Source organism: Sardina pilchardus, chromosome 12 (assembly GCF_963854185.1).
Source record: "Sardina pilchardus chromosome 12, fSarPil1.1, whole genome shotgun sequence".
NCBI classification, from domain to species: domain Eukaryota; kingdom Metazoa; phylum Chordata; class Actinopteri; order Clupeiformes; family Clupeidae; genus Sardina; species Sardina pilchardus.
Window position 1 is genome coordinate 1359166 of NC_085005.1, and position 18431 is coordinate 1377596.

At 41.8% G+C, this 18431-nt stretch overlaps 1 protein-coding gene and 1 long non-coding RNA gene across 2 annotated transcripts in view; one reads left to right on the plus strand and one right to left on the minus strand.

Annotated features, from left to right (window-relative positions):
* ptchd4 (patched domain containing 4) overlaps nt 1-18203 on the plus strand; it is a 40273-nt gene extending 22070 nt beyond the window's left edge. Inside the window, exons 2-3 of the mRNA XM_062551579.1 lie at nt 3096-3573; nt 16260-18203. Of these exons, the coding sequence (XP_062407563.1) occupies nt 3096-3573; nt 16260-17923 (2142 nt within the window). The 3' untranslated portion in view covers nt 17924-18203. The remainder of the gene's footprint in view (nt 1-3095; nt 3574-16259) is intronic.
* On the minus strand, nt 10087-14624 carry LOC134097889 (uncharacterized). The gene is made up of 3 exons (XR_009940959.1): nt 13980-14624; nt 12801-12947; nt 10087-12642 (listed from the first exon to the last, which is right to left on the minus strand). It is a non-coding gene; the product is annotated as an uncharacterized LOC134097889 (long non-coding RNA).
* Nucleotides 18204-18431: the final 228 nt, after the last annotated feature.

Here is an 18431-nt window from a genome sequence, read left to right on the forward strand (position 1 = left end):
ACAGCATACGAAAATATTAATAGCCTACACAAACTATGCAAGCCATTTTGAAATCTTGTTTTATTTAAACTACTCAATGCAATTTCAAATCCTCATCAGAAACACCAACAGTCAATGTATTTCTCCAAATCCAAGTTTCGTTTATTTTATGGACTACTAGCTGGTCATGGAGGAGTTTGTTAAAACATGCATTTGTCTTGTATACGGAACCAAGTTTCACAGGCACTGATGTGGTACAAAAACGGACCTACTACCTCGTGCTTTCATTGGACAGACGCCTCGCGTTCAACGGACTCATTTGCATAGAGCTGGGCATCGGCCAGCTTTTCTGTCGCGCGACAGGTTTTCAAATGCAGCGCTGCCTTCCCGGAATGCTTTGCGGGTCCGTTATAGTCGCTTGACGTCACCCATAGGGAAATAGCGGGTTACGACACGACAGAGTGAAGTGGCGAACAAGTGTGTCTGTACCGTTAGTGAGTAAGAAGTCCTCTCGAGTTCTTTTAAGCTTTCCTAGACTTGGGAGCCACTTTTAGGCTTAAAATGCTTTGTGAATAACTTTTAGTGAAAAAATGAGGAGTCCTACAGTTAGGAGTGACACGCCCATTATTATTATTAGGAGTTTTTCCTAAATTCGCCAGTTAGGAGCTACTTTTAGCCTTAAAATTCTTTGTGAATACGGGCCCAGGTGTGATGTTGGAGTGACTGGCTTGAAGTCATTCAGCTCACTTGGGTGTGGTTTCTTGGGGACGGGATGAGACATGATGTCTTCCACAGTGTTGGGACTCTCCTGAGACGTAGACTTTGGTTGAAGATGTACTCCAGTGGCTCTCCCAGTTCAGCAGCACAGGCCTTGAGCAGTCTTGGACACAGTCCATCAGGCCCGGCTGCTTTCCTGGGATGGAGTTTCTTCAGCTGTCCTCTAACTTGATCTGCCGTGATGATGAGTGGGGAGGGGAGGGGATGTGGAGTTAATATGGTCTTGGTCTAGCCTGATTACCATTGACTTTCAAAGGCTCTGCGAGACTTTAGTCTGACCAAGAGCCTGTGCTAACACGGTTTCTCCAAGCGCTGGTTGACCCGCCTCCTTTAAGTGCCTCAATTTGCTACTGGTCGATGTCAGAAAGCGGTTTGCCGAGTTTAAACCAATAACAACACTCTTTCCTCTGCCTTGAACACGCCTCTACCCAGAGCAGTTGGGGCTGCTCAAAGTTGATTGGTTCTCGACCAAAAGGGGGCAGTTCCGCAGTTTTCAAGAACTCAGAAATCCTTCCCGATTAGCAGTTGACCAGACCAGAGACAAGAAAAGCCGAAGGTGTTACGTCACTGGGAGGGCGTGCCAGGCTAGTCTTGGTCACCCTGAGGGGGAGGGGAGGAGGAGAGGGGGGAGGGGAGCATCTGTGTGGGGTTACCATTGTTCCTGTGGGGGAGGGATACACCTGGTGGGGGTACTTGTTGCACTGAGAGTGAGAGGGGAGGTGTGATTTGGGCAGTGAAGCAAGCAGTGTCCGGGGGTGATCGACAGACCACGTCCATTGAAGCTGGGGCAGGGCAGTCAAACCTGTTGTAGAAGCGGTTTAACTGGTTTACCCTGTCCAGATATCCCTCCACAGAGCTTCTACTCTTCCCCAGGCCAGTGATGGTCTTCTTTCCATCCCAGATCTCCTTCAGTGTTCTCCTGCAGCTTCTGTTCCACCTTCTTCCTGTAATCTTCCTTGGCCTCTTTCAGTCTGACTTTGAGTTCCCCCTGTACGCGCCTCAGCTCTGCCTGGTTCCCCTCCCTGAACGCCATCTTTTTCCTATTTAGAAGGGTCTTGACATTGCTGGATATCCAAGGCTTGTTGTTTGGAAAGCAGCGCACAGTTCTTGTGGGAACAACAACGTCCATACAGAAGTTCAGATAGTCAGTCATGCAGTGTGTGAACTCCAAATCTTCTCCATTCTGTAGTACACTCCGGTCTCCAGTTTATGTGTATTTTGTTTGAGGGTTTTAGTCTGGGTGGTATACCATGGAGCACATCTTGTTTGATTTATTATTTTCTTTTTGAGTGGTGCTACAGAGTCTAGGGTTGAGTGTAGTGTGTTCATTACATTATCAGTTAGCAAATCGACCTCTGTTGGGTTAAGGGAAGGGCCTTCTGGTTTAAGAGAAGGACCCTCTGATACATCCCGAGGCAAGAATGTGGAAAGGGTAAATGGATTATTTTCTAAAAAGCCTGCATTAATTTCAGACAGGCCGCGACTAAAGTAGTAACTGGAGGTAGGTACTACAGAATTCAGTGTAATTTCAAAAGTAACTAGAATTGCATCTCCGAGTAGATGGTGGTCAGTTAGGGTGGGGTGTTGTGGTAAGATTGTTAACTGCTCTATGTTTATGCCATATGACAAGACTACATCAATAGTATGGTTATGACGATATGTGGATGAGTGAACATTTTGTCAACATGGTCAATTAGACATTGAAATGCAATTGTGAGACTATCATTCACATTATCCATATGGATATTAAAATCACCCAATATCTGTTTGGACCACTAAAGTGGAAAGGAAACCAGAAAATTCCTCTAGGAAATCAGTGTAGGGGCCTGGGGGTCTACACAGTGTGACCACAGTTACAGGCGGATTAGTTTTCCAATCTGGATGTATAAGATTGAGAACTAGGACTTCAAAAGATTTAAACTGATGTGTGGGTTTGGGGGATATGAGAAGAATAGAGTAATAAATTGTAGCTACCCCACCTCCCCTGCCAGTGTGGCGTGTTATACTGTAGGAAGGAGGTGTAAGTCAAGTTTCAGTGAAGCACATTACATCTATGTGGTTGTCAGTAATCATTTTATAATTTAAATTCCTAACTCAAAACTTTTGATCTATAAGAAGTGTTTATGCTGAACTGTGTGAAATTATGCTCATTGTATGTTTATTAAAAGCATTATTGAATGCATAGCTGAAAAATGTATGTATTTCCCTATTATCATCATATTTTTAAAGCAGGTCTACCTTCACAGTGGGAATTTTCAAGTAACAAAAAAATGTTGTCTAACAGTTTCACAAATTTTTACTTGAGTGACATTTACTTTAGTCTATTGTTTGCATTCCAGGATGGTAGGGTGTCGTTCATCGGACATCAGCTTGGTGGTGTATCAATTTCCAACAGCCGAGACCAGCAGGTGAAGTTTGCCAGAGCTATACAGATAACTTACTACCTCCGCAACAATGGGCCAACAGTACAGGATGTTATAGCTGAAAAGTGGGAAAATGAATTCTGCAAACTCATCCATCGATTGTCCACTATGAGTGAGGATCTGCACGTCCAGTCACTCACATCCTATAGCCTTTTGAGGGACTTCCAAAAAACAGGAGTACTTGCCAAGAGTGAGGTACTGGTCAGCCTTGTCCTGGTGCTTTTGGCAGCCACCATCTCCAGCTCCATGAGAGACTGCCTGAGAGGAAAACCCTTCCTAGGTCTCCTTGGAGTCTTGACTATTTGCATTGCCAATGTGACTGCAGCAGGGATTTTTTTTATTTCTGATGGAAAGTTTAATTCTACACTTATTGGGATCCCATTCTTTGCCATGGGTAAGTGTCTCCAAATTCTATAGTGCTATTATTTAACACTGATCAAAGAGGATGAGCCTTTTGCATTTGCATGTTTTTGTGTTAAAGGGATATTACGGCATTTTTGGAAATAAGCCCATTTTCCACCTCCCCTCGAGCGAAACAATTGATATTTACCTTTTTCCCGTTCATCCAGCCATTCTGTGAGTCTGGCGGTGCAAAGTTGTATTGCCAGACTCACAAAATGGCTGGATGAACGGGAAAAAGGTAAATACCAATTGTTTTGCTCGAGGGGAGGTGGAAAATGAGCTTATTTCCAAAAATGGTGGAATATCCCTTTAAATGTCTTTGCTAAATGCCACTTCTTTCATTGCATGAACTCTTGACTCAATGTCTTTGACATCACAATATGAATGCAGGGTTTGTTTACCATTTTCCCTAACCTACTCTAGGTAAGACTTGTGAGGAAAAACCAGGAAAGAGCTGAGCCAGAGATGCCCATGTTTGAGAGTAAAGAGAGAAGGATGCTGTGATTTACCGTGTCAAAGGCAGCCGATAAGTCAAGCCTGTTACAGGCAGCAGAGCTGTTTCAGTGGAGTGGGCGGTTTTGAACCCAGATTGATTTGGATCCAGATTATTGTTCTGTGAAAGGAATTCAGAGACTTGTTTGGAAACTGCTCGTTCTATACCTTTGGATAGGAAAGGCAGTAGCAAGACAGGACGGTAGTTCTCAACTCTAGCCAGGTTGAATGAAAGTTTCTTAACACTAGAAGCGCCAAGCGCCGGTCATTTGACCGCTGACGCGTATTACTAGAAGCGCCGTGTGGGTTTGACCTAGATATACCTAGAACTACAAAAAACAAACAAAAAATTTTCACTCGATTAAATTCCAGGACCCCTACGTTCACGACTTTTCCTAAATACGCGTGTTTTGTCACCCAGAATTTTTACATGATCGAAAGCACACCGGTACAAGCTAGTTTAGAGCTATTTTGCGCTCACTTATGTGACAACACTATGTTGTCTCGCGTTCGGCCATGTTTGTCCAGGCTGCTATTCTCTTTTCTCACAGCAGAGGTCGCAAGGGTTTCCTGTCAGTCGGGCATGAGAATAATATTTTACCATAAAATATATAGTTTATATATGTGCGATATGTATTATGTATGTGATTTATTTTAATAACTATTTTTCATTTACATGGCATAGTCCATGGAGGCGATTTACAGTGGTAAAATGCGAGTTTGTTTTGAAAACGTTACGACGTTGTTCTATTAGGCGCGGGCCTACATGTATAAAAAATATTTTCAGCTGAAATTCGTCATAGCCTAGCCTATTTATGTACGTAGGGCGCGTATGCCTACGTACATTCATAGTTGTATATCTTATCTTCTATTTGTAGGCTATCTTTTAAAGCTCAGACTAATGTATAAGCATTTTCTTACATGCTGGACTGACTGAGTTACATCGCGTCAAAGAGCTATGCTATTTCCAAATCGGCAGTGTATGTAATGTGTAATGGCGCAGCGTTAACTCCCTTGACGGCTACGCAGGAGACCTGGGTTCGCAACTCAGCACGAGCGACACGTTGTATCTCACATTGACTGAATTCTTTGACTATTTTTCAACGTCGACGAACAATTATTTTTTTGTTCATGGTTTTTAATAACAAACTATCTGAAAGAAACGGATGAATCACAATACTGATTACCATTAACGAAAAATAATTTCGCCAGCCAATAATTTTCTAAGCCAAATTGAGCCGCCATCTGATAAACTTTGGCTAAGCCAGTTAGACTTTTTGCATCTAAAAATAATTATATCATAGAGACACGCGATAAATAAAATAAACGATAGCTTATAAACGATTCCCACTGGATATACCACATCAGTATTGTGCTCGTTGCTACGATAGGCTACACAGGACTCAGTTGCATGTTCTGTAGACATGAAGTGGCAACTAAAGCCATTATCATTCAGCCATGAAAACTTTGGCGGCTGCAGCAGCATATAGCTTTTGGCTGAGCCAGCTAGCCAGCCACTAACTTCATCAGCCAGCCGTTAGTCTCAAAGCAAATGGCTTCGGGGTCTATACATAAGACACTATCCATTGCAAACATAGCCTATTTGAAACCGATCATTCCCTCCCCCATACACGTCTAACCAGTTCACGGAGGGGGGTAAGGGGGGGGGTCGTTTTGCTACGTGTGGACATGATCTTAGGCTACAGACATCACTGCTGCATTGACAACTGCCTCCCCACCACCACCTCTCTCTCTGCCTCCTCCTGCATAGGCTGTAGGCTGGCTGTTTGTTGTTTACATGCAACTCGTGGAAGAATGCGCAATCATGTTTCATCGCATATGCGCGTTTTAGAATGTTCGAATTCGCCAGTGTGCGTGTAGTTGTGTGAATAGAAAATAATATAATAGAATATACTTTATTGATGCCTTGCTCAAAAGAACTTCTGCCATACACAGGTCGGGGATCGAACCAGCAACTCTTGGGCGTAGGGACTGAAGCTCTAACCAGTGGGCTACGGCTCTGCCTCCCCACGATGACAATGTGTGTGACAATCCTCAATCACAAATTCACATAGAAGTTAGCTTAAATTGTAGAAACAATAGGCCTATAGCTTTTTTTCAGCAGACATTGAAACATAGCCTACACATTCGCAAAACGGAGAATATCTTTTTCACTCATCATTTTTAATTAGCCTACTTCTCGCGCCTATGCCTGCACAGCATTTCTACTCTCTGTATCTCCCTCCCTCCGAGGTAGCTAGACCCTACAAGATGCTTCTCCCTAAATGAATGAACATTGTTTTAGAAAGTAGCCGCGGTAGCCTGTAAAATGCGGCATGAAATCCTGGCTACTGTGTAATTGAAACCAGACTAGGTTAGGCTCTTTGTTCCAGGTCCGTCATTTTCGGCGGTGCGAGCATAGCCTATAGGCTACCTATTAAATGAATAGAAGTGAATTTGGGGAGTGAATTAGAACTAGCCACCCATTCATTTTAGAGCTTAGATTATCTGCCCAAACCCGAACTGCGGGTTACGGATCTCGAGATCCAACAACACCGGTGTTGGGTCGACATTTTTCATCTTTCCCCTCCCGTCGGGTCAGGCTCCTAATCACAGAACGCGTATGCCTCCGTTGTAAAATAGGCAACATTTCTAAGTAGCATACAAAATGTAAAAACGAAATATAAAAAATGAAATACTATGAAAAAGTTGAAAGTCAAGTTTGCTCAAGGTTTGTTCAAGAACTCTTCCAGAGTTTTTACCTCAAACAACACAAATCAACACAAATAAATGAACAGATAACTCAAACGTGCTGTATGTAATGAAACAACCACAGACTAGCAACAACACGGTCTGACAAATGTATGACCAAACGATTTGATTCGTGCACGAAGCGCCATCTAGCTACCATTATGTGTAAGTAACAGCCTCCCAGTCTAAGGACTCAGCGGTCTTTTGACCGCCTCGCCGCGCTTTAAGTAGTTCACACCAGCACGGCGCTTCTAGTAGGTCGTCAAAACGGTCAAATGACCGGTGCGCGGCGCTTCTAGGTATAAGTGGGTCAGAACGGCACAGCGCTTCTAGTGTTAAATAGAGGTATAACCTTGGGCGCTTTGAACGCTGCTGGGAACGTGCCGGATGTTAGGGAGGCATTGATCACACATGTGATAGCTGGTGTGATGGTCGGGCTGATGGACAGAAGCAGGTTCGTCGGTAAGGTCCAACGCGCATGTGGTAGGACGGCTGCATGTCAGGACCTCACTCCTACCTCACTCTCGGATTAACTCAGAGGTGCTTCGCTGTTATAAGGAGCTCCACTCGTTCTGATCCCACCCCCTCTCGTCGGCGCAGCTTGATTGTTCAAAAGGGTGTGAAACACTTTTACTGTTAATTCCGCTTGCTCACACCGAACGAAACTTGCAGTTTTAAATGTCCTTCCCCTCTCAGCTGTTTTCAAACGACGACAGTCCAATTCTAGTGAATTGGAAAGGCTAGGTAGAATTTCTAGATGTCTGGCTGTTTGTCTTGCAAAGCACTGCAGCTGTTGTCTGTCATCCTTCAGGAACTGCCTGCACAATTTCACCACATGTGGCCATTGTTGTGCACCAGGAGAAACCCAAGGCCCACTCCACCAGTACAGGGTCAGAACATTTCATTCCGATACCTTAGAGCAGTGAGGGTGGCGTTGTCTTGCCCACATAGGTCTGTGCATCCCTCCAAGGGTATGCCTCCCCAGACCATCTCTGACCTACCACCAAACCGGTCATGCTGAATGATATTCCAGGCAGCATCATGTTCTCTGCAACATCTCCAGACCCTTTCATGTCTGTCACATGTGCTCAGGGTGAACCTACTCTCATCTGTGAAATAATGTCTTGAGCTCCATGGTGCTGGGCAGTGAGCACAGGTCCCTCTAGAGGCCATTGGGCCCTCAGGCCACTCTCATGAAGACAGTTTCTGACGGTATGGCCAGAGACATTCACACCAGTGACCTGCTAGAGGTCATTCTGTAGGGCTCTAGCAGGGCTCCTACTGTTCATCGTTGCATAAATGAGCAGATACTGGTCCTGCTGCTGGGGTAAGGAGTCGGACCCTACCCATCTCTCCTAGAGCAACTGCCTGTGACCTGGAATTTCCTCCATGCTCTTGAGACTGCGCTGGGAGACACAGCAGTCTTTCTGGCAATGGAATGTATTGGTGTTCCATTTTGGAGGAGACTACCTGTGCAACTTCTCTAGGCTCCAGATACTGGCTTATGCTACCAGTAGCAACACTGACCCTATCCAAATGCAAAACTAGTGAAAAATCAGTCAAGAAGGATAAAGATGGAAGAATTACCAGTTGCCACCGCCTGTAAAGCCATTCCTGTTTTGGGGGTCGTCTCATAGTTGGCCCTCTAGTACACCTGTAGTAAATTGTGTTGACATCAAAGTAGGTGAACCTGATTCACAACCACCTCTGAGTCGTGGATCTGTCTGAGGTTTCTTCCTATATGTATCTCCAATTCTAGGGAGTTTTTCCTTGCCCCTGTTACTCATGGGCTCTCTTTGAATGTTTAACACTCTGTAAAGCGCCATGAGACATGTGTAATGTTGTGGCGCTCTATAAGTAAAATTAAATTGAAATTGAAATTGTTACATAACTGGCCAGATCAATATTCCACAAGTGTTACTGGATTGATGCTATACTCCTATGAACAAGTGTTCATGAGCAGTGTATTTTTTGTCTATGTTTATTTGTTTTTTTCCTATCTATATGTTTGCTGTTTAATAGCAATAAAAACAAAGATAAAATATATTGTTAGTATGATATATTTAAAAACAGGTCTATAATAATATCAGTCTGATACATAAAGCTGAAAGGAGATCTCCAGCCATTTTCAACATAGGCCCCTGGTGCTGTTATGACAATGGAGCGAGTTTGAAGCAAGTAACAAGGTACTAAGGAATGCAGGTCAATTAAACTGTGACTATTCCATGGTATGCCTAATACCATTCTATGCATGGGGGCACTGTGAATACAGTAAGTGGAAGTCTTGTTTTAAGAACAACAGAAAATTCCTGATATACTCCCATTTGGCCTTCTGATCACACATTAGAGATGGAAGTATCTTCTTTCTAAATTGTATCATTCTCAGAGTAATTTTAGTCTTGTGGTCTGTTAGTATGTTAACCAAAGCTAACTATCCACAAAGGCCCCCAAACAACAGCTCTTGTCATGAACTGGCTAAATATTACATCAGCATTGCTATTGGCTAAACAGAAATTGAGTTGAGAATTGAGGGTAGCACTTTATAATAACCATCCGTTATAAATGGTTAATTGATGCTTTATTTTGCAACTATAATTAAACATTTAATAACTTAATAATCATAAATTAATAATTTGTAGATAACAATGAATGATTACTAAACACATAACTTACAAATACGTTATTATCAGCTTATGAAATAAGAAACAATTTATTTATATATAACATACAGAAAAATATCTGTTTAGTGATAACTTGATTTCAATATATTTTATATCAATAAACTACATTATTACTGCAAATATTGTATTATTTATAATGCCATATTGAGTTATTATTAATGATTATAATGTTGATTGTAGGCCTTTACATAGCCATATCCTCATCGCCTATGCTTATTACATAGATTGATTAACTATTGAACTATAAATGATGTTCTATTGATTAACAGTTAGTTAGATACACAATTACAATATTTGTTTTTTCAGATGGCTATGATAAAGTTGGGCCTTAGTCTGTTATTTGTTAGTAAATCATTTGTAAACTGTCTAAAAATGTCAATATCATTAGCCTAATGGATGGGAAATGACGGCATCAAACCTTTTTTGGATGGCTATTATAAAGTTGCATCTTAGTCTTTTACATGTTAATAAACAATTAGTAAATTATCTAAAAATGACAATCAATGAGAGAAAACCATCTATGAACATAATGTTTATTTGAAGTTTCACCAAAACAGTTTTGAAAGTTGACAAAACAAAATGATCATGACAATTTGATAATGGAAAGCATTAGCCTACATCAAAATGAACAATTTCTTTTTAAATTTCTTGGCAATGTCGTGGAGTAGGCGACCCAGAGTGGACCATTGTGATCATTCCACTCAATTAAGGTGATCTTTAGCAAGTCAGCTGTCCGATTCCCCCTGCGTCTTGAGATGTTCTCCTTTGGGTCATTTCCACTACGGCCCCGGGCCGGCCCCAGGCTTTACCCCGGTCTTAAACACCGGTGCTTAGCCCCAGTGTTGTATTTCCACTACCGAGTTAAACACCGGGGTTTTACGTGAACTTGGAATGTTTACTATACAAACGTAATAGCCTACGTTAATTTCCCGGGAGAGATGCATATCGCCGTCTATCATAGCAGAAGTAACTTCCGACATTGGTGCTGAAACTAAAACGTAGCCTGCCTATGCCTAATATCAACGGTAGCCTACATGGTTCTGCATAACATTGTCATAAAGGCTGACAATCCCATAACATTCTGTAAAAATACAAAGACAAAATACGTTAAAAACGTTGGTGAAATAACCTTAACCTAGCCTACTGCTGAAAGATGGACGTGGAAAACTTTTTCATGTTGTTCGTGTTCATACACAAGTGTCTTTGTTTTCTCCGCGAAAATGAGGAGAGACGAACAAAACGTGCCAAGCGGTATCAAATAATGTTGGCCTCTCGCAGGCAAAAGAGGAGGATGCGTAGGGTCGCAAGAAAACGCAGAGTGATGGCTCTACTCGACGAATGTGACGACTGCGATCTTGATTGGTTTCAGCATCAACTCACAAATAGAAATTCATCGATAAAAAAGGCAAGACAATGAAATATAGCGCTTGTTATATACGCTAGCCTACAGTAGGTGGCAGTATAAGCCTTAACAAAGCAGGTTATTCACTACAGTAGCCTAAAGTGTATGAGCTACTGTACATTGATATTATCATAGAGATGTATAGTTGTAGGTGTAGGCTATGTTATTTAACAAAAATGATCAGACTGATTGAAGAGCAGAAATTATCTTTTTTTTTCCTCCTTTTTTTTACATTTCAACTTCAGATAATCACAGTGTATCGTCAGCGGTTGTCACCAGCTGTATGGGCCTATCCACAAAATGCCTATTGGTGGGAGAACATAGTGCCACTCTACACTGAAGCACAATGGATTGCCAATTTTAGGATGAGTGCTGAAACCTTTCAATTCTTGTGCAATAGGCTTGGCCGGAGGTTGCAGCGTCAAAACACAAGTTTTCGGGAGTGTGTTCCTCTACCCAAACGAGTAGGAATAGCTCTGTGGAAGCTGGCCACAAACTCAGAATACCGAAGTATCGGACAATTGTTTGGTGTCAGCACAGCTACAGTCTGCCGCTGCACACATGAATTTTGTATTGCTGTATGCGAGTTGTTAGGTAAAGATCTCCTAGCAACACCCACCCCTGCAAAACTGTATGACATCACTCAGTTTTTTGAACAGAGATGGGGCATGAGGCAGTGTGTGGGCGCAATTGATGGCTCACACATTCCCATTATTGCACCAAGTCAGTACCATCAAGACTACTTCAACAGAAAGGGGTGGCATTCTGTGGTCCTTCAAGCAGTTGTGGATGGGAGGGGGATGTTTTGGGATGTGCATGTGGGAGCACCAGGTAGCCTCCATGATGCACGAGTGCTACGGCAGTCCAATGTTTGGAACCTGGCTGAAAACCACTACTTTAACACACACACACAACACATCTGTGGGAAAGAAATAGGCTATTACCTATTGGGGGATGGGGCCTATCCACTGCAGTCCTGGCTAATCAAACCGTTCAAGGATAATGGTCACCTTAATGGTAATCAACAAAGATTTAACAGAATTGTCAGCAGGGCACGCTGTGTTGTTGAGAATGCCTTTGGGAGACTGAAGGGAAGGTGGCGTTGTCTTCTAAAAAGAAATGATTGCCATCTGGACAAAATCAATCACATGGTCATGGCTTGTTGCATACTTCATAATCTTTGTGAGCAACATGGAGAGCCATTCAGTGAGGAGTGGACCGATGCCATAGCAGACAACAGAGAAAATGGTAACCTGAACTGCCAAGGGGAGGGACAGGGTGGAAGGGCTGTCCGTGATTGCCTATTGCAATATTTTACCACACCATAACATCTTTGAGCTGTGTTTGTTTCTCAACACACATTTTAATTAATTAAAGACAACACAAATAAAAACATCAATAAATACAGTTAAAATTGTAAATAATGCCCTCTTGATTCATTTGTGCAATTTGTCAACTAATTTGGCAAAAATGTCCAAAAAACTGGCATTGAATCTGGCCCTCTCCTCTCTGTCCTCCCTTTCTGCTGCCTCCCTTGCACGTCTCTCCTCCAACTCTGCTGCTCTCTCAGCTGCCCTCTCCGCTCTTTCAGCAACGTCACACTCCTTTAAAAACTCCAGCTGCCTCTCTCTCTGGAGGAGTTGGGCCTCAAGCAGCTTTTCATTAGCCTCTCGATTTTTCTCCTCCACCTCTCGCAGCACATCAGCAACTCCGTCCGACCCCCTTCGCCTTTTCTCTGAAAAAAAAAGATTTTTAAATTATTTTATTACAGGACAATTTCGGGATTATGCATGTGCCAAAGTACATTCAAAATCTGATGATATTCATCCTATCCTATGAAATGGAGAGAGGTTTTAATTGAAAACAGCTATAAGACCGTTCTGAACATCTTACTTGGCAAAGAGAAAGATGGGCCAGGGGTGGATGTGCTGGGGGCAGGGGTAGATGAAGGCCTAGATTGAGGTTCGATGGTGTCAAGGTCCAGGACTCCAGAAATGTCACTCTCTTGAAGTGAAGAGTTCTGAGATTCACAATCTGAACCTGCAATAGGACATATAACACTTTAGGTCATGCTATGTAGTTCACTCTCCTATGGTGCAACCATGCATGCATCTCTGTGATGTCGAATAGGCTATTTTAAGTCTGTGCTGAGAAGACATAGCCTAATCAAACTATTTGGTAGATAGATGTAGGCTATATCTCTTAATAGGCTGGGCTACTGCAGTTCATAGCCTATCCAAAATGTTACCCTGCAAAGTACAATCAGTCGCGTGTCATTCCCGTTGTCCACGCCGCTTTAAAAGTTGATTTATCTTCTGACATATCGTGACAGGAGAACCATGTCAACTTTGGATGCAGTTCTCTAGCGATAGTTTCTGTAATAGGCTACCTTCTATATACATATAGTTGGAAAGCTTAGTTTATGGCCGTTCATGTGAGCACAGTTAAGCATAACTTTCATTTTTCTATGTAGCCTAGTCCATGCAGTTGAAATCGCTCCGGTTCTCTCATACTTATGACATTAACATCGACTACATAATAGCTTATGCAGAACAGACAAACAACCATATTAAGTGCCCTTCACAGCTTATTGGCCTATATTAAAAAAAAGCTCCGCCTACCCTGAGTAGTACCAGACACCATTGCTTCAAGAAGCTCCACTGAGCTCAGAGTGACACCCCCTTGGGTGGCAGGTCGATCTCCTAGGACAATATCGATAGTGTCGAACCACTTAAAGTTTTTTCTATTATTGCCACTTTTCTTGTTGTGGTCCTTCGCTTCCTTGTACTGGGATTTTAGCTTCTTTAGCTTCTCCCGACACTGTTTGACCGACCGCCTATAACCTAGCTCAGCCAGACGGCTGCTAATATCGTTATACACTGCTGCATTTGTATAAACCGAAGAGCCAAATGCACCCTGTATGTTTTCATCGGACCACACGGCTAACAAAGCTTGCACCTCTTCCTCACTCCAATGAAAACTAGCGTCCATTTTTATCTCCCTTTTTGTTTTCTCGAAATAAATAACTGAAATAACGGTAGCTGGCTAGGCTAAATTCTTTTCTTTACTTACCTTATTATTACGTTTGATTCCATTTCCACTCCCGTTCGAAGTCCTCGGTCTGGCCTCGGCTGGCCCTGCCCAACTCCGGGGCCGGACTGAGGCCGTTTCAGCCCCGGCCCTGGGCCGGCCCCGATCATGGAAAGACGTCAAGCCCGAGGCTTTACCCCAAACACCGGGGTTTTACCCCGTAGTGGAAAGGCGCCACATGTAGGCTAACTCCGCCAGGCCTTCTCGATGTGCTGTGTGGAAACCTGTAGCCTATCTGCATTGACGAATGCTTGACTGTGTGCCAGATTCACATAGCCTACTTCTACCCAAATGCAGGCAGTAGCCTAGCTGACGATAGGCTCACCGCCATTCATCACTTAAAACTGAGGTCCCTGTTCTAATGTTGTGGACGATGAGAGTTACCAGCTTGTCTTGTCCTTCTTGCCACTAGAACAGACGACATATTTTGTGCTTCACACCGAGCATCCAAAACACGCACCAGCCAGTTGCATTTAATCTTTCTAAATCAGTCTTCTCCTCTGCAGCTATTTCATAAGCTTCTTTAAATTCTTTTTACTTTCAATTAGTTGCACCTCCCTTGCTAAACCAGGCATTTTGATTCCATAAGGAAATATCATTTCTCTGTCCAGTTTGCGCCATAAAATACGCGCCAGAACAGAAGTGCATTGGTAGCTGTGAAGCTAGCAGCAATGGGGTGGAGGGAAACGTCAATATATAAAATACAAGCATTGACCGATTACACTGTCTTGCCATAATTTTATCAGCCTCCATTTACCATGGTTGGTTTCCAGTAATATGCTATGAATTATAAAATGTACAAATTATAAATCAACCTAGCAAGTTGCAAGCCCAAAGAGAGGGATCTCAAACTCTTATTTTGAAGTCAATGAATTCAGGAAACTACGTCCGAGGGTGACTAAACTTTCTTTTTTCGTCAGGTTATGTTGTTAACAAGTTGCTAGTGATATGATCTCGAAGTATGTGGACTTATAAGAAGAAAATAAGAATATAATTACATTTCATTGTCATTTATCTCAGACACGAAATATCAAAAAGAAAAAGTAGACATTTTACAAGGTCGGGGGAAGATCAGGAAACTAGATGGTGAAACTAAATCGCCTGTAACCCTATCGACGACGATTGCGGTTGCAGAGGAGAAGACTTGTTAGCCTGAATGAATGGCTAGCCAGAAAACATAGCAATGGGTCGCCTACTCCACAACATTGCCAAGAAATGTAAACAGAAATGGTCCATTTTGATTTGATTCATGATCATTGTTTTGTCAACTTTCATAAATGTTTTGGTGAAACTTCAAATAAACATTGTATTCATAGATGGTTTGCATTCGAGTTATTGATTGCCATTTTTAGATCATTTACAAATTGTTTATTAACATGTAAAAGACTAAGATGCAACTTTATAATAGCCATCCAAATTCTTCTCCAAAAAAGGTTTGATGCAAGTCATTTCCCATCAATGAATGATATTTACATTTTTAGATAGTTTACAAATGATTTACTAACAAGTAAAAAACTAAGACCCAACTTTATCATAGCCATCTGAAAAACAGATATTGTAATTGTTTTTCTAACTAGCTGTTAATCCATAGAACATCATTTATAGTTCAATAGTTAATCGACCTATGTAATAAGCATAGGTGTTGTGTATATGGCTATGGAAAGGCCTACAATCAACATTATAATCATTAACAATAACTCAATATATCATTATTAATAATATGATATTTGCAATAATAATGTAACTTACTAATATAAAATAAACTGAAATCAAGTTATCACTAAACAGATATCTTTTAGTATGTTATATATAAATAAATTGTTTCTTTTTTCATAAGCTGATAAAAAAGTATGTGTAAGTTATGTGTTTAGTAATCATTGATTGTCATCTACAAATGATTAATTTATGATTATTAAGTTATTAAATGTTTAATTATAGTTGCAAAATAAAGCATCAATTAACCATTTATAACGGATGGTTATTATAAAGTGCTACCGAATTGAGAAATTGAGTTTTCTTGGAAGAGCCCTTAAGTGATCTGTTCCTCTCAGTGAATAGGCTACGTTTACATGGACATTGATATTGTCCTAGTAGTGACTCCCTAGAATTGTTTGGCCCAAAAGCACATATGGAGAATAAAACCACTGCTGCAAAGAACCCTCGGGGTGTTACTTAACATGTCAAAGCAAAGAACCATCATGCTGTAAAAGTTATTTTTCTGAACTCCTGCCTAAGATTCGTCTTTCTGTTTTTTTTTTTCAGGGCATGGAACAAAAGGAGTATTTGAGCTCCTGGCTGGCTGGAGAAGAACTAGAGAGAATCTGCCATTCAAGGAGAGAGTTGCTGATGCCTTTGCTGATGTTATGGTGTGCTATACCATGACAAGTTCTCTCTATATTATCACATTTGGAATGGGTGCCAGTCCTTTTACCAATATTGAGTCTGTGAAGATTTTTTGCCAGAGTATGTGTGTGGCCATTTTGGTGAACTACTTCTACGTGTTCTCCTTTTATGGGTCTTGCTTAGTGTTCGCAGGACAGCTGGAGCAGAACCGATACCACAGCGTGTTTTGCTGCAAGATACCATCAGTAGAGTACTTAGACCGACAGCCTGCGTGGTTCAAGACCATGATGAGTGATGGACACGACCTCTCTACACACCATGACAGTGTACCCTATCAGAACCATTTCATTCAGCACTTTCTGCGAGAGCACTACACAGAGTGGATAACTAATACCTATGTAAAACCATTTGTAGTCATCCTCTACCTAATTTATGCCTCTTTTTCTTTTATGGGATGCTTACAAATCAGTGATGGATCTAACATTGTAAACCTTCTAGCCAGTAATTCACCAAGTGTGTCATACGCTCTTACACAGCAGAAGTATTTCAGCAATTACAGCCCAGTGATAGGATTCTACATTTATGAGCCCATAGAATACTGGAACGCTACTGTTCAAGAGCACCTCAAAACCCTGGGCCATGGTTTCAATAAGATTTCATGGATTGACAATTACTTTCATTATTTGAGGGTGGTGAATGTGAGTGCGTCAACCAAAAGTGATTTCATCAACATCCTTAAAAGTTCTTTTCTTAGGAGTCCAGAATATAAGCATTTCACTGATGATATAATTTTTTCTAAAAATGGGGATGAGTATGATATAATTGCGTCCAGAATGTATCTGGTGGCACGGACAACAGAAAAGACCCGGGAGGAAGTTGTGGAACTTCTTGAGAGACTACGCCCACTCTCTCTTATCAACAGCATCAAGTTCATTGTGTTCAATCCCACATTTGTGTTCATGGACCGCTACAGTTCTTCTGTCATCTCTCCCATCTTGACATCAGGTTTTAGTGTTTTAACCATTCTCATCCTCACGTTCTTCCTCGTCATCAATCCATTAGGCAATTTTTGGTTGATTTTGACCGTCACTTCTGTCGAGTTGGGAGTGCTTGGTCTGATGACTTTATGGAATGTAGACATGGACAGCATATCTATACTGTGCCTTATTTACACTCTCAACTTTGCAATGGATCACTGTGCGCCCCATCTTTACACTTTTGTACTTGCCACTGAGCATACAAGGACTCAGTGTATCAAGATCTCACTAGAGGAGCATGGAGCAGCCATTTTGCAAAATGCCTCGTGTTTTGTAATTGGGATGTTGCCCCTGCTGTTTGTGCCTTCAAATCTGACCTACACACTGTTCAAGTGCTCTCTGCTGACTGCTGGTTGTACAGTGCTGCATTGTTTTGTCATATTGCCTGTGTTTTTGACATTTTTTCCTCCATCAAAAAAAAGACATAAGAAAAAGAAACGTGCAAAACGAAAAGAGCGAGAACGGGAAAGGGAGAGGGAAAGGGAACGGGAAGAAATGGAATGCATCGAAGTCAGGGAGAACCCTGACCATGTGACTAATGTCTGAAGGTTTAGGACAGATGAATGACAGGGGCCATGTTCGGTACAACAAGATGCCTAAAGCTCCATAAGTCCATAGTTGCTAGAGCTTGGTCTGTAAGAGAAAGATGACTCATCATGCAAAAACAGCGACGCTGACCTGAATACAGACGTTTTCCATTGTGCACTACATTCTCCAGAGCAGTGTATAATGTCTAGACACATTCTAGTTCCTGTTCTGCATAGTGAATGTAATGTAGCTGTACTGCTGTCCTCTTGGAACTTGTTTAAAAGCAATATTTAGTATAGTACTTCATGGTCCTAACTATTCAGAATTGTGTATGAGGCAGATATCAAATTATTCAATGTTATTGTGCCTCCTCACACTGAAGGGTTAACAATTGTAGTATGTAAAGAAAGTGTTGTTAAATTCCAACAATGATTGAGTCTCTAATAATATTGTAACTCTGATAGCTGAATGTCCTACACAGTTACACACTCAATCGATCAACCAATAAGAAAGGTTTCACTACCAT